We start from the raw sequence: 12,495 nt of genomic DNA, 5'->3' as shown, positions 1-12,495 counted from the left end.
TTTTCGTTTGACCACTCACTCTTCTGTTGACCCTTCACTCCTCTATTGAAACCTCACTCACCTGTTGGCCTCTCTGTTAACCCCTCACTCTTTTGTTGGCCCGTAACTCTTCTGTTGACCCCTCACTCTTCTGTTGACCCCTCTGTGGCCCCTCACTCCTCTGTTGACCCCTCACGTATCTGTGGGCCCCTCAATCATCTGATGACCTTTCTTTTGACCCCTCACTCCTCTGTTGACCCCTCACTCTTCTGTTGACCCCTCACTTTTCTGTTGACCTCTCAGTTGACCCCTCACTCTTTTGTTGGACCCTCACTCTTCTGTTGACCCCACTATTGACTTCTCTATTGGGCCCTCACTCTTCTGTTGACCCCTCTGTTGACCTGTCACTCTTCTGTTGGCCCCCCAATCTTCTCTTGACCCCTCACTCTTCTCTTGACCTCTCTGTAGGATCTCCCTTTTCTGTTGACCTTTCTGTTGGACCCTCACTCCCGTGTTGACCCTTCTGTTGACTTCTCTGTTGACCCTCACTCTTCTGTTTACTCCTCTGTTGGCCCCTCACTATTTTGTTGACCTCTCTGTTGACCCGTCACTCTTCTGTTGATCTCTCACTTGTCTGTAGGCCCCACTGTTGACCCCTCACTCATCTGTTGGCCCCTCACCCTTCTGTTGACCTCTCTGTTGACCCCTCACTCATCTGTTGACCCCTCACGCATCTGTAGGACCCTCACTCTTCTGTTGACCCCTCTGTTGGCCCCACACTCTTCGGTTGGCTTCTCACTCTTCAGTTGACCTGTCTGTTGGTCCCTCACTCTTTTGTTGGCTCCTAACTCTTCTGTTGACCCCTCTGTTGACCCCTCACTCTTTTGTTGGCCCCTCGCTTATCTGTTGACCCTCTGTTGATCCCTCACTCTTCTGTTGACCCCTCTGTTTGCCCCTCACTCTTCTTTTAACCTCTCTGTTGACCCCCTCTCTTCTATTGACCTCTCACTCTTCTGTTGGCCCCTCACTCTTCTGTTGACCTTTCTGTTGACCCCTCACTCCTCTGTTAACCCCTCACTCTTCTGTTGACACCTCTGATGACCCCTCACTGTTCTGTTGACCCCTCTGTTGACTTCTCTTTTGGCCCCTCACTCTTCTCTTATCCCTTCTGTTGACCTCTCTGTTGGCCCCTCACTCTTTTGTTGACCCCTCTGTTGATCCTTCACTCCTCTGTTGGCCCCTAACTCGTCTGTTGACACCTCTGATGACCCCTCACTGTTCTGTTGGACCCTCACTGTTCTGTTGACCCCTCTGTTGACTTCTCTTTTGGCCCCTCACTATTCTCTTATCCCTTCTGTTTACCTCTCTGTTGGCCCCTCACTCTTTTGTTGACCCCTCTGTTGATCCTTCACTCCTCTGTTGGCCCCTCACTCTTCTGTTGACCCTTCTGTTGGCCTCTCACTTATCTGTTGTCCCCTCTGTTGGCCCCTTACTCTTCTGTTGGCCCCTCTGAAAGCCGTCACTCTTCCATTGGCCCCTTTGTTAACCTTTCTGTTTGCCCGTCTGTTGACCCCTCTCTCTTATGTTGACCCCTCACTGATCTATTGGCCCCTCACTCTTCTGTTGACTTCTCTGTTGCTACCTCACTCTTCTGTTAACCCGTCTGTTGACATCTCTGTTGGCCCCTCATTCTTCTGTTGACCCTTTACTCTTCTGTTGGCCCCTCACTTATCTGTTGACCCTCTGTCGATCCCTCACTTTTCTGTTGATCCATCTGTTGGCCCCTCACTCTTCTTTTGACCTTTCTGTTGATCCCTGTCTCTTCTATTGACCTCCCATTCATCTTTTGGCCCCTTTGTTGACCCCTCTGTTTTCCCCTTTGTTGGCCCCTTATTGCTCTGATGGCCCCTCACTTTTGTTGGCTTCTTACTCTTCTGTTGACCCGTCTGTTGGCCCCTCACTCTTCTGTTGGCTCCTCACTATTCTGTTGGCCCCTCACTCCTTTGTTGACCCCTCACTCTTCTGTTGGAACCCTCACGCTTCTGTTGACCTCTCAGTTAACCCGTCACTCTTCTGTTGACCCCTCTGTTGAACCCCTTACTCTTCTGTTGGCCCCTCACTCTTCTGTTGAACCCTCTGTTGGTGCCTCATTTTTCTGTTGACCCCTCTGTTGGCCCCCCACTCTTCTGTTGGCCCCTCACTCTTCTTTTGACCTTTCTGTTGACCCCTGTCTCTTCTATTGACCTCCCATTCATCTGTTGGCCCCTCACTCTTCTGTTGACCTTTCTGTTGACTCCTCACTCTTTTGTTGACCCCTCACTCTTCTGCTGGAACCCTCACTCTTCTGTTGATACCACTGATGACCCCTCTTCTGTTATCCCTTCTGTTGACCTCTCTGTTGGCCCCTCACTCTTCTGTTGGCTCCTCACTATTCTGTTGGCCCCTCACTCTTCTGTTGGAACCCTCACGCTTCTGTTGAACCCTCTGTTGGTGCCTCATTGTTCTGTTGACCCCTCTGTCGCCCCCTCACTCTTCTGTTGGCCCCTCACTCTTCTGTTGACCCCTTTGCTGGCCTGTCACTCTTCTGTTGACCCCTCACTCTTCTGTTAAGTCCTCTGTTGGCCCCTCACTCTTCTGTTGGCCCCTAACTCTTCTGTTTGCAGTGACAGTCTGAGTTGTATTTAGACTCTTGTGTCCTTCAGCAGACAAAAGACCCATTCAGCTCCAGCCACAAACACGACCAAGACAAAGGCCAGGACAAAGACCAGGATCAGGACAAAGACCAGGATTAGAACAAAGACCAGGATCAGGACTGAGAACAGAGCCAGAACCATCTCCAACATCATCTAAACACAGAGAGCACCAATCCCTACTGGTTTCTGCATCTGGACCAAGACCAGGACCAGGTTTTGTGGCTACTTAGAACGCTGAGGGATGCAAATCTGTAGAATATTAAATGTCTTGTCTCTGACGCCTAGACAGATCAAAACGGTTACAATAATACAGAGATGTCAAGCATGGAGGTCAACAAACAATGTGCTTCAGATTCCAACAACTGTGGAACACAGGTGTCCTCCCAAAAGTAGCCTACCCCACAGCACCCACAACTGGTGACACACAAGGCACATGGCTCCAAGATCAAGACCAGGATCAAGATCAGGACCAAGACCAAGACCAAGGCCAGGACCAAGGCCAGGACCAAGACCAAGACCAAGTCCAGGATCAGAGCCAGAACCATCTCCAATATCAACAAAACACTGAGACTGGTAAGAGCTACTGTCCTCTGTATCTGGTCCAAGACCAGGACGAAGACCAGGACCAAGACCAGGACCAAGACTAGGACCAGGACTAACACCAGGACCAAGACCAGGCTCCAGGTCAGGACCTTGCTGGAGCCTTGTCCACGTCTGAGTCAGCACAGTGAGAGAGAGAAGCAAGTGTGTAACCAGGGCTGTCGGACTCGAGTGGTAAAGGATGCTCTTGCTCCCAGGGCCCAGTGCAGGGCCCAGTGCAGGGCCCAGCGCAGGGACAGTCTGTAATGTGCTTTGAGCTGGACACTTGACGCAGTAGATAGGATTACCAAAACAATATACAAAGCATTCATTCATCATTTAAAAAAAACTATAGAAAAAAAGTTAATGTGCATATTATTACAGATGTTTTAAAAATGTATTTCACTTTTTCCAGCACATAAACACTTATGAACAGCCAAAAAAAAAAAAAAAAAAAAAAACAATACATGAAACTCTTAAAACTCATAAAAATCACTTCATTTTGAGCTGCAGATCTGAAAAATCTTTGGGGTCAAGTTTAATTAAGCTTAAACAGAAATGAAAACTACACGCAAAATATGTTTGTCACAAATTAGGCAAATTTTAATCAGTTTAATCATTTTTTATCACAATTCATTTTTAAGGTTGTGAAAGTATTGATACCCCGAAACTAATCAATATTAAAACTAGTACAATATTAAATACATTTGTTCAAGTATTAGCACTGAAAAAAAACATGACAAAAGCTTCCCTGAACAGCGTGATAGCCCATTATCAGTGATGATAATGGGGTTTTTTGTCAAGCCGACATCAAGAAGTACAGTAGCAAGAATCATCACAATACTGATCCAATACTGATACTAATAAGTTGTTTTAAAATGTAATGAAAACCATGTATTATTCATTTGACTTTGACATAACCCCCTGGTTTATCGCGGGGGTTACGTTTTAAAAATAGCCTGCAATAGGCGAAATCTGCGTCAGCTTTATTTTTTACAGTTATAGTTATATGTTTAAAGGCTGTAAAAACCCTCACTTTATACACTTTTCTTAAACAGGCATTAGCATTTCCTCACAATTGTCTCTTGTTTAAACACTCTCAAAGTTTAAACCTTCATATATTATATCCCTCTTCCTCGATGATCGCTTGTTGTTCACGTGCTTCTGCTCCAGTGTTACCCACAGAGGCATCTCTCCGTGCAGAGAAACACTTAAGTCCAAAGCGTTTCTGAGATATGTCAGTGCAGAACGTTTCATCGACATTGTGGGTTTTGTTGGGGAGAAAATGTGCAAGCATACAGCACTTCAGAGTCACACTGTGGCTCTGAAGTGTGATGTAAGTTTGACTGAACACATTCTGTACTGTACAGGAGACACGGCAAGTCCCTTAGCCAATCAGGATGCAGAACACAATGCACGTTCATACGCTGTAAAAAAAAAAAAACATGCAAAATTGCACAAAAAAGATCAGTGAGACTGTGAAAGTTGAACTGCGATATAACAGCGGACCACTGTAAAGGATTTTTCTTCCACCTCAGTTTGAACAGCTCTAAAAAAAAAGAAATATATAGATAAAAATATGAACATAATATATGATGATAACTGATGCTTCGATACATTGTGAGTACTTAAGTATCAATATTTTGGTATTGATCCGCCCATGATTCCAAGTGGTGGAAGAAGTACTCAATTTTGTTACTTAAATGAAAGTACAGATCAGACATGGGCAAACTACAACCCGGGGGCGAAACACGGCCTTTTGGGCTTATTAATCCAGCACGCCAAACATGACCATATTATATTAAAATAGGTAAGGGTAAACCTTGTTCAAAGTTGTTCAAAGTTTTTTCTGCTGTGTTTATTTAACTGAAATTAATTAATTAATTATGAATTGACTTGCATTTGGAAAACAATTTGTACAATGAGCCTTGCATATTCATGCTTTGCTACATGTTACAGGCCAAATCTCTAATGTAATATATACATACAATATAATGTTCTCATGTTCTAATGTTCTCCCTCAGCCTTTTCAGCAGCTCTCATTAAAACATACTTTTTACTTTACAGTCTTGTTCAAAAATGTAGTGGAGTAGAAAGTACAAATACTGCTTGCAAATGTAGTGAAGTAAAAGTACAGATACCTGCTCTCAGATATAGTGAAGTAAAAGTAAAAAGTACAGATACTTGCTTCCAGATGTAGTGAAGTAAAAAGTACAGATACCTGCTCCCAGATGTAGTGAAGTAAAAGTAAAAAGTACCCATTGTAAAACTGACTTAATAATTTTAAATTGTGACAAAAAACTAAGCTAAACTAATAGCGTTGTCTATACTTCCTAGAGCTTTTGGTCATTTTAGTGCAAAGTAAAAAAAATGTATAAAAATTTGTGTGCCTTGGATCCAGTGACCTCTGCAATTTTAAATAATTGGAGACATTACACAGGACTGACCCTGATTACAGCCAGGTGTTTCTGATTACAAGCATCTGATTGCACAGGCGAAGTTTGAAATGTGGATACACGTTAGACCAATCACACTGTTCCTCTCCTCTTCCCTCATTCTCTCCTTTAGTCCTCCAGTCTCCGCCCCTCCTTCCCCTTCACTCTCCCCTTTAGTCCTCCAGACACCGCCCTTTCTCCTCCCTAATTCTCCCCTTTAGTCCTCCAGACCCTCTTCAGAGTTTGATGAAGAGCACAGCCGTGACAAGAGCGAAGCCCAGCAGGAGCATGCAGACTTTGGGCATGTTACTCCGAGGCGGCCCTTGGAGCTCATGGGGTAGAATCTCCATAAAGGTGATATAGATGAAGGTCCCGGCTGCTAAGCCCTCCAGAGAGCTCCTCACGATCTGCTGCTTGGGTGAACTCTTGGTCTCCTCCGTTAGCCCCACCCCAATGGCGATGCCCAGAGGGGTCATGGAGGCGAAAACCATCAGGCAGCCAGCGGCCACAGAACGCCGGATCCTGCCCTGAATCAACCGAAAGCACAGACTGATCGCAATGATGCTTTTGTGAATGACCAGGGCCAGACACAGCTCCAACACCTCCTTCTCCTCCTCCACCAAACCCACCGCAAGACCCTCAAACACTGAGTGCAGAGACAGGGAGAAGACCAGGATAAAGGCACGTAGGGCAGACTGCGATGAGAAGTCAACATGCAGGTGATGGTGGTGAGAGTCATCTAATTGGCTGGATCTGTGCTGAGGGGCGGCGTCAGACGTTTGTATGTGGTTTGAGTCCAGAAGGTGACGACTCTCGTCGTGAACTGAAGAGGAAGGGTTTGAGAAGGAGGAGGGTTTGAAGGACAAAAGGATCTGTTCCAAAACCAGCACCAAGAAGAACCCCATGGCCATAATGAACTCAGGGAGCGGGAACTGCAACTGCAACCAGAGAGAGGCAAGAGTTACACCAGGACTGAACCAGGACTAAGCCAGGGCTAAACTCCGACTAAACAAGCACTAAACCAGGATTTGAACCAAGGCTAAATCACATCTAAACTAGGACTAAACCAGTTATAAACCAGGAATAAACCAGCTCTAAACCAGTTCTAAAATAGATCTAAACTTAGACAAAACCAGGAATAAACCAAATCTTTACCAGAAGAATGTCTGGATATAATACTGGTCTAAACCGTCCTGATTTAAATCTGGAGAATTACGGTAGATCTACTACAAGTATAAACAAGTTCTAAACCAGGACTTAACCTGATTTAAACCATGACTGGCCTAGGTTTAATAGTGTTCTAAACCAGGTCTAAACCAGGATTAAGCCAGGACTCAATAAGGTTTAAATCAAGTCTAAAACAGAATTAACCAGGCCTAAACCAGGTCTAAACTTGGCCTAAGCCCAGCCTAAACCCAGTCTAGCCATAGTCCTCTCACAGTGATGCCAGCGTTGTTGAAGGCCTGGTTGATGCCCTGCAGATAGTCTGGGAGGAGGTCAAGGAGACACGTGGCAAAGAACACTCCTCCAGCGAAACAACTGGTGAGACTGAGCACACGACGCCGGAGGTCTGACAACAAGGGGGAGAGAGGGTTTTAAGAACCTGTAAAAGACCAGGTCAAAACCAGTCCAAAACCAGTCCCAAAACCAGGCCAAAACTAGTTCTAAAATCAGATCAAAACCAGGCCAGAACCAGTCCAAAAACCAGTACAATAATTCAAATCCTGGTCCAGATCTGGAGAGAAACTGGACTGTGGTTCCAGTACTAAATGGAGGACCAAGTGCAAAGAGCACACCTGCTCCTTGTTATTATCATATCACAAACTGAGGTGGTTTCCACACGTTAGTGGCTCTGCGGAGCGACCCCAGTGCGCATTAGATTTAGTTCTGTTTACTTTGCTTTTGGGTCAGCCTTGTTTACACACACTGCACATCACTGCTCTCGCAGCGAATGCTTTTTTACATCGATCTAACTACCGGGACTAGACAAGTCTGACCCAGGTCTAACCCGGGACTAAGACAGGTCTGACCCAGGTCTAACCCAGGTCTAATTCAGGTCTAACCTAGGTCTAACCCAAGTGTAAACTAGAACTAAACCAGGTCTATCCTGGAACTGTCTAAACCAGTCCAAGTTTATTTGTGTAGTACATTTTATATACAAGACAGTTTGCCAAGTAGAAGGTACTATCACGGTGGTATCAGAATCGGTATTAAGCATCAAGTCTATTCCTTAGTACAAGTCTGAAGTTAGTATTGTTAGTAGTACTGTGTAAAGTGCACCTGGGTTGTGGGTGCAGCGGACGAGGCACATGGGGCTGATGCCAAAGATCAGAGTGAGGGAGAAGAGCAGAGCCAGAGCCCCCAATTTCACCTCCAGAGCTGGAGCCACGCCCAGAGACCTGCTCCGCATGGGCGACGCCATCTTTGTGACCTCTGACCTGTGACCTGCTGGAGAGGGGTCACGCTGCAGCCATCCACCTGACACACGAGAAGAAAGAGAAAGTGCATTTTACATTTGATCAGTTTTTATTAAAGAGGATACATTATTTAAGAGGATACATTGAGTTAGAGCTGCAAGATTCATCACAATCAGATCAAAATCTCAATTTGAAAGGACACAGTTTGCAAATCACAAAGGCTGAAATGAACATTATTACCATCATTGATAGTGATGCTGATACTTTGACTCTGAGTATCCAGTGATATTAACCAGTGCAGGGACAGAAGATGTTTTTTTTCCCCTTAAAACACAGTTAACTTATTACACAGAGATCCAATAGTGTTATGCAACTGTTGTTTAATCTTCTCTCTTTTATGCAGCTAAAACCTTGAACAGTCTTCTTGAAGATGTGACATAGGCCTCTACTTTCACAATGTTTAAATCCAGGCTCAAAACAGTTCTGTTTAGCTGTGCATATGACTGAAAGGTTCTTATTCTACACTCTTCTGTTTTAATGTAAATTTTATGATGATTATTTGTGATTATTTATGTTTTGATTTGTGTGATTTTAATGTCTGTCTTATTCTGTAAAGCACTTAGAATTACTTTGTTTTGTTTTGCCTTGCCTTGCCTCATCAGGACTTAACAGCTTTATATGAAGAAAAGTTCATTCTATACTAAAATCAGCCTAAATAGTCTTATTACATCCAATTAAAACCTCAATAAGGCCATTGGCTTAACCAATATTATGAAACCGATATCCGATCCAGACACTTTTTCAGTACCTGCACCAATATTCCATACCAGTATCTGCATCGGTGCATCTCCAATTTCTACCACAAACACCAAAATACCCTGTCTTATTCTGCATATAAACTCCTAACCCTGTAGTTTACATCTATTGTTAATCGCTGTGGCAACGACTTAATTTTTTATCATTCTGAAAGGCATGGATATTATCAGGGAGAATTATCAATAGCTTTTGCTAAATCTGAAACTAGAATTTGCTGACTTTGCCACTTCAGTTATAGTTACATGTATTTACAAGTCTTCACTTTAACAGCTGTTGAACTGTACTGACAAGGACAATGACAAGGACTAAATCTTGACTAAACCAGGACTAAACCTGCACTAAACCAGGACTAAACCGGGACTAAACCTGCACTAAATCTGGACTAAACCAGGAAAAAAACAGAACTAAACCTGGACTAAACCAGGACTAAACCAGGACTAAACCCGCACTAAACCTGGACTAAACCAGAATAAATCCTGGACTAAACCCGGACTAACCCAGGACTAAACCAGGGCTAAACCTGGGCTAAACCTGGACTAAACCCGCACTAAACCTGGACTAAACCAGGGCTAAACCTGGACTAAACCAGGGCTAAACCTGGACTAAAATACTAATGTAACATGGTAAGAATAAGTTAGTTAGAATCGGCCTCATGCGTAAAAATGTCTCCCGCTGCTCTGGTTTAAACTGTGGGTCTTGTGACTGACTCGTGCCCACGTTTCTGTAAAAAAAACAAAACGTTATTGATTTTTGCACCGGGGCCGAAAACAAAAAGTGCCTCTTAAACGGGACCAAAGTCTAGTGTAGTGTCATTACGCATACAGTCTATGGTTATTACGTGTTTACAAGAGTCATGTGCCATGGTCTGTTCCATGGGATACCATAATAAACCAGATGTAATGTACAAGTAATTCTCAACTGTGGAACTTTACATATAGCTTGTTACACTATGGTACTAAGAGCGGCTGCTTTGATTTGTGCTTAAAAATCGAAAATGTGCAAGTTGGTTCAAAATAGCAGAACTCTTCACGATAGAAAACGAACAGAGTTCCATTTCAAACATGTGGCGTCACTAAAATGCCAAAATAAATCGAAAATTAGGTAAAAATAAAACTGTACTATAACTCACCGGATTTTGACTCTGCGCATATAAATAAAGAAGAACCAGGCGGAGGGAAACGGCGGAACAAGTCCAACAAAAGTCTAAAACGACGCGTAAATCGATGTAATATTCCCGGAGAGTTTTAGTCCCGAGTGCGCGGAGTTCGGGAAGTGTGAGTCAGGATGTCACAACTCATCCCGAGTCTCCCCCGCGCGTCAAACTAACGCCAGGTTTTACGCACGGATCCGCTTTCAAAGTAAGAGCGCACGAATAAACCGAAGCACTGGCAACTATGAGCAAGAAAAGAACAACACCAGGATTAAACCAAGACTAAAGCAGGACGAAACCTGGACTAAAGCAAAAATAAAGCAGGACTAAACCTGGATTAAAGCAAAAATAAAGCAGGACGAAACCTGGACTAAAGATGGTCTAAACCTGAACGAAAGCAGGATTAAACCTGGACTAAATGTGGACTAAACCTGGACTAAACCAGGACTTAAACCTAGACTAAAGATGGTCTAAACCTGAACGAAAGCAGGACTAAACCTGGACTAAATGTGGACTAAGCCTGGACTAAACCTGGACTAACGCAAAACTAAAGCAGGACGAAATCTGGACTAACGCAAAACTAAAACAGGACTAAACCTGGACTAAAGCAAAACTAAAGCAGGACGAAACCTGGACTAAAGACGGTCTAAACCTGAATGAAAGCAGGACTAAACCTGGACTAAAGCAAAAATAAAGCAGGACTAATCCTGGACTAAAGCAAAACTAAAGCAGGACGAAACCTGGACTAAAGCAAAACTAAACCAGGACTAAACCTGGACAAAAGATGGTCTAAACCTGAACGAAAGCAGGACTAAACCTGGACTAAATGTGGACTAAACCTGGACTAAACCAGGACTAAACCTGGAGTAAAGATGGTCTAAACCTGAACGAAAGCAGGACTAAACCTGGACTAAATGTGGAATAAACCTGGACTAAACCAGGGCGAAACCTGAACTAACGCAAAACGAAAGCAGGACCAAACCTGGACTAAAGCAAAATTAAAGCAGGACTAAACCTGGACTAAATGTGGACTGAACCTGGACTAAACCAGGACTAAACCTGGACTAACTCAAAACTAAAGCAGGACTAAACCTGGACTAAAGCAAAACAATACCAGGACAAAACCTGGACGAAAGATGGTCTAAACCTGAACGAAAGCAGGACTAAACCTGGACTAAATGTGGACTAAACCTGGACTAAAACAAAACTAAAGCAGGACGAAACCTGGACTAAAGCAAAACTAAAGCAGGACTAAACCTGGACTAAAGCAAAAATAAAGCAGGACGAAACCTGGACTAAATGTGGACTAAACCTGGACTAAACCTGGTCTAAACCTGAACGAAAGCAGGACTAAACCTGGACTAAATGTGGACTAAACCTGGACTAAACCGGGACTAAATCTGGACTAAAGATGGTCTAAACCTGAACGAAAGCAGGACTAAACCTGGACTAAATGTGGACTAAACCTGGACTAAACCAGGACTAAACCAGGACTAAACCAGGACTAAACCAGGACTGAACCAGGACTAAACCTGGACTAACGCAAAACTAAAGCAGGACCAAACCTGGACTAAAGCAAAACAATACCACGACGAAACCTGGACTAAAGATGGTCTAAACCTGAATGAAAGCAGAACTAAACCTGGACTGAATGTGGACTAAACCTGGACTAAACCAGGACTAAACCTGGACTAAAACAAAACTAAAGCAGGACGAAACCTGGACTAAAGCAAAACTAAAGCAGGACTAAACCTGGACTAAAGCAAAAATAAAGCAGGACGAAACCTGGACTAAATGTGGACTAAACCTGGACTAAACCTGGACTAAAGATGGTCTAAACCTGAACGAAAGCAGGACTAAACCTGGACTAAATGTGGACTAAACCTGGACTAAACCTGGACTAAAGATGGTCTAAACCTGGACTAAATGTGGACTAAACCTGGACTAACGCAAAACTAAAGCAGGACGAAACCTGGACTAAAGCAAAACTAAAGCAGGACGAAACCTGGACTAACGCAAACTAAAGCAGGACGAAACCTGGACTAAAGCTAAACTAAAGCAGGACGAAACCTGGACTAACGCAAAGTAAAGCAGGACTAATCCTGGACTAAAGCAAAACTAAAGCAGGACGAAACCTGGACTAAAGCAAAACTAAAGCAGGAGGAAACCTGGACTAAAGCAAAACTAAAGCAGGACTAAACCTGGACTAAAGCAAAACTAAAGCAGGACTAAACCTGGACTAAAGCAAAAACAAAGCAGGACTAAACCTGGACTAAAGATGGTCTAAACCTGAACGAAAGCAGGACTAAACCTGGACTAAAGCAAAACTAAAGCAGAACTAAACCTGGACTAAAGCAAAACTAAAGCAGGACTAAACCTGGACTAAAGCAAAACTAAAGCAGAACTAAATCTGGACTAAAGCAGGA

General features: G+C 43.8%; 1 protein-coding gene across 1 annotated transcript; it reads right to left on the bottom strand.

The window, feature by feature from the left end:
- Positions 1 to 3,754: 3,754 nt before the first annotated feature.
- On the bottom strand, positions 3,755 to 10,230 carry LOC117383788 (zinc transporter ZIP1-like). The gene is made up of 4 exons (XM_033981008.2): positions 10,049 to 10,230; positions 7,967 to 8,164; positions 7,126 to 7,256; positions 3,755 to 6,624 (listed from the first exon to the last, which is right to left on the bottom strand). The coding sequence occupies exons 2-4, from the start codon at positions 8,106 to 8,108 to the stop codon at positions 5,923 to 5,925; spliced, it is 975 nt and encodes a 324-aa protein (XP_033836899.1). The 5' UTR covers positions 8,109 to 8,164; positions 10,049 to 10,230; the 3' UTR covers positions 3,755 to 5,922.
- Positions 10,231 to 12,495: the final 2,265 nt, after the last annotated feature.

The sequence above is a fragment of the Periophthalmus magnuspinnatus genome, chromosome 16, assembly GCF_009829125.3.
Source record: "Periophthalmus magnuspinnatus isolate fPerMag1 chromosome 16, fPerMag1.2.pri, whole genome shotgun sequence".
Taxonomy (NCBI): Eukaryota; Metazoa; Chordata; class Actinopteri; order Gobiiformes; family Gobiidae; genus Periophthalmus; species Periophthalmus magnuspinnatus.
This window is presented reverse-complemented; position numbering and strand designations above follow the sequence as displayed.

What these genes read in the sequence shown, in the direction of transcription:
- LOC117383788 (XM_033981008.2), bottom strand. Translation starts at nt 8,108, where the DNA reads ATGGCGTCGCCCATGCGGAGCAGGTCTCTGGGCGTGGCTCCAGCTCTG. An exon ending in CCGCTGCACCCACAACCCAG is followed by an intron (nt 7,257 to 7,966) that starts GTGCACTTTACA and finishes CCTTGTTGTCAG; the next exon opens with ACCTCCGGCGTCGTGTGCTC. An exon ending in TCAACAACGCTGGCATCACT is followed by an intron (nt 6,625 to 7,125) that starts GTGAGAGGACTA and finishes CTCTGGTTGCAG; the next exon opens with TTGCAGTTCCCGCTCCCTGA.